The sequence below is a fragment of the Olea europaea genome, unplaced genomic scaffold (genome assembly GCF_002742605.1).
Source record: "Olea europaea var. sylvestris unplaced genomic scaffold, O_europaea_v1 scaffold1435, whole genome shotgun sequence".
In the NCBI taxonomy this organism is placed as follows: Eukaryota; Viridiplantae; Streptophyta; class Magnoliopsida; order Lamiales; family Oleaceae; genus Olea; species Olea europaea.
The window spans coordinates 465,189-468,770 of record NW_019231887.1 but is presented as its reverse complement, the minus strand read 5'-3'; the positions used below and the strand labels follow the sequence as shown (position 1 = coordinate 468,770).

Below are 3,582 nucleotides of genomic sequence, written 5' to 3'. Positions count from 1 at the left end.
ACTCGACCATGGACATCAAATGATTTTGGATGTCTTTGAGCTCGATCTCGCAGCAAGTCCATGGCCAGGTCGATGTGCTGCAGCAGGAAACACCAAAAAAGTATGAGTTATTCATTTAATAAACACAATGTCACATATACATAAAAAACACGAAATGAATAGTTCACTTACATCGTCAGCGAGCCAAGCTCCCGCAGTGGTGATATCGTGGAACCACTTGTAAGGGTCCGAGACCGTCCTTTGTCTTATCGTGCGGCTAACTCTGTAAAAAAGAGGGAAATGTTAAAACAAGCGTAGACGAGTTAGCGTACAGTGCTTTATTAAAATCATACAATACTTACCCGGGGATAATTCTCCTCCACTCTGTCTCGAACGCTTTCCACTTGGCATTGTCCACCTCTCTGAATAAGTTCGGGTACATCCCATCGATGAACGTCCTCCTCTTGGCCTCAGCCGTGAAGGGAGAAACAACATACCGTGACGGCACTTTCAATCTCTTGCCAACCACCTGCTCCGTCTCGTCAACAGCATGTCTCTTACCCTCAATCACGCAGGGCGTCCTCTCGACCTCCGGGGCCACCCCCTCCGTAGTCCCCTCTCCCATCCCCATCGAGGCCACCCCCTCCATAGACAACCACAATGACTCCAATGTCTTATCACGCCAAAAATGTGGGTGACCCCCCTCTCCATCACCATCTCTACCACCCTCTCGATCATGATCTCCACCATCCCCTCTGTCCCCCCCATCGTCTGCCGGCTAAATCTCCTCTAAGCGCCGCTACTGTATCCTGAAGGTCGACAACGAAAGACTGTAGTATTCCAACATCATGGGATAGATCGTCAACCCTCCCTGTCAACTCTCGTCCCATATCGTCGACCCTCCCTGTCATATAGTCAACCCTCCCTGCCAGATCGTCGACCCTTCCTATCAACTCTCGTCCCAGATCATCAACCCTCTCCGTCAAATCTCGTCGTAGCGCGTCGACCTCCTCCGCTATAAATCCAGTCAAACGGGCATACAAATCATCACTATGCCCGGAGACACATGGGGGAGGTGTCTGCACTGAGGTGATGCCAATGGCGGCGGCGATGGCCCTGGCGGAGGTGATGCCACTAGCGGCGGTGGTGCCCTTGACGGAGGTGATGCCAATGGCGGGGACGATACTCTCGGCGGAGATGATGCCAATGGTGGCGGCGATGACCCCGGCGGAGGTGATCGTCGATCAGCTGGACCGCCGTCCTACATAAATAAAATGAAAAATTATTCAATAAATTTATACGTCGATCATATTCAATAAATTATATTTCATTCACATACCCAATCTCGGTCCAAACTCGGATCAGGCATCTCCTCGTCTGGGGTGTGCGGAACGCCTAAATCCAGCACAAGACCCCGAGCCTCCTCTTCCATTGATGACGTCAACTCAGGTATGACTTCAAGCTGACATATTGACATTTCAACTATTTAACGATTATGTAAACAAAATTTTAAACTATGTATAATATAAATCACAAATGCATAATACTTACCTGAGGATCGTCGATGAGGGCCGATAACTGTTTCCCAGTGGGACATCCCTCCGCTCACGATAATCTCCAATGATGCATCCGAGGGCAGCGTGTCTCCCCTCGCTGCGCAAAGCGGGCCTCCAGTACAGAAACTGTCTCATACACCCAAATCTGTAACACATACACTTATTAAGCATCAATGTAATGCACTAAAACTTTAACTTTGATTATATTAAATATTTACCTGCACCGCTAACAGCAATCCATATGTATCGTATTTACGCATCGACCCCCTAGGCCTCGAGTGCGATCAGGTCACATGTACGGTGTCTTCGTAGCATCTTCGGCCCCACGGATAGTTGTTGAACGCATCAATGTCGTCAACAACTTGCAAATGAAAAATGTCGATGGCTGTCTTCTTGTGATGACACCTCATCACACTCTCGAGGATGTAGACCAGCCCAAGCTTCAATCTATCTAGCATATGGTCGCAACCCCTGATCGCGACCATCAAGTCGGGTAGAAGCACCGACCCATGTCCCTGGAAGTATGTCTCGTACAGCCTACTGCTTCTCTCCATGGCTGCATCGTCGCCCATAATCCTCAGTCCAGTGATCAATGTAAACTCAAACATCGAGAAACTGATGACCTTGCCCCCGAGGTCGAACTGGAGGGAATCGCCGTCGACTGGCCTCAGAAGCCGACATAGAAGTGCATCAATGATCTGTCCTGAGTATTGCACCTCTCGCAACTGGTACAGTGGCCACAAGAAGGACTGTCGTAGCATATCTCCGTGCTGATCATCGAGCAGCTCCAACACAGTAGTAAAACTCTCAAAGCTACTGTTTCAAGTAGCTTTCCCCGACATCCGTCTCAACTCTGCATCTAAATGATACTCCATCCTGCAAAAATTCAAATGTTATAGCATTAAACAAGAGATAACAAAAGAAAGCATAATCTCACAAAATCAAGAGAACCGAACTCTAACTACCATACAATCACAAATATTACATTTGAAAAATATATTTACAAAAAACAACAAATTAAATTAAATGTATTGTCAAAAAAATTAAAGAATATAAATATTATTTAAATAAATTGAAAAAAATAAAAAAATTTCATAGAAGAATAATAAAATGAACAAAACAAATTGTTAATTTCGAATAATATTATGTATTCAATTATTAAATTATATAAAAAGAAAATTATAAAAATTAAATAATTAAATAAAATAATTATTATTTGGAAAATATATTTACAAACAAAAAATTTCAAATTAAATACATTTTCGAAAAATGTAAAGACTATTTATATTATTTAAATAAATTTGAAAAAATAAATTAAAGATTATTTCATAAAAAAAAAAAAGGGAATCAGCATTGTTAATTTTACAATATTTCAATTATTATATTATATTGACAATGATAAAAAATTAAATAAATAAATAACACAATTACTATTTAATCAATAAAAATTAAATAAATAATTACTTTACATTTTCGAAAAATGTAAAGACTATTTATATTATTTAAATAAATTTGAAAAAATAAATTAAAGATTATTTTATAAAAAAAAGGAACAACACAAAATTGTTAATTTTAGAATATTTCAATTATTAAATTATATAAAAGACAAATATAAAAATTAAATAAATAATTACTTTACATTTTCAAAAAATGTAAAGACTATTTATATTATTTAAATAAATTTGAAAAAATAAATTAAAGATATTGTTAATTTTAGAATATTTCAATTATTAAATTATATAAAAGACAAATATAAAAATTAAATAAATAATTACTTTACCTTTTTTTAAAATTTAGACTATTCATATTATTTAAATAAATTTTAAAAAATAAATTAAAGATAATTTCATAAAAAAAAATAGAATCAACATTGTTAATTTTACAATATTTTAATTATTAAATTATATAAAAGACAAATATAAAAATTAAAGATAATTTCATAAAAAAAATTTGAAAAAATAAATAAATTGTTAATTTTAGAATATTTCAATTATTAAATTATATAAAAAACAATATAAAAATTAAATAAATAATTACTTTACCTTTT

At 37.0% G+C, this 3,582-nt stretch overlaps 1 protein-coding gene across 1 annotated transcript; it reads right to left on the bottom strand.

The window, feature by feature from the left end:
* Positions 1-713: 713 nt before the first annotated feature.
* On the bottom strand, positions 714-1,411 carry LOC111375972 (classical arabinogalactan protein 9-like). The gene is made up of 4 exons (XM_022998891.1): positions 1,315-1,411; positions 1,036-1,227; positions 879-994; positions 714-788 (listed from the first exon to the last, which is right to left on the bottom strand). The coding sequence occupies exons 1-4, from the start codon at positions 1,409-1,411 to the stop codon at positions 714-716; spliced, it is 480 nt and encodes a 159-aa protein (XP_022854659.1).
* Positions 1,412-3,582: the final 2,171 nt, after the last annotated feature.

Coding starts and splice junctions, on each gene's coding strand:
- LOC111375972 (XM_022998891.1), bottom strand. CDS start 1,411: ATGGAAGAGGAGGCTCGGGGTCTTGTGCTGGATTTAGGCGTTCCGCAC. Junction 1,228..1,314: donor TTTGGACCGAGATTGGGTAT/GTGAATGAAATA, acceptor ACGGCGGTCCAG/CTGATCGACGATCACCTCCG. Junction 995..1,035: donor CCTCCCCCATGTGTCTCCGG/GCATAGTGATGA, acceptor CTGGATTTATAG/CGGAGGAGGTCGACGCGCTA.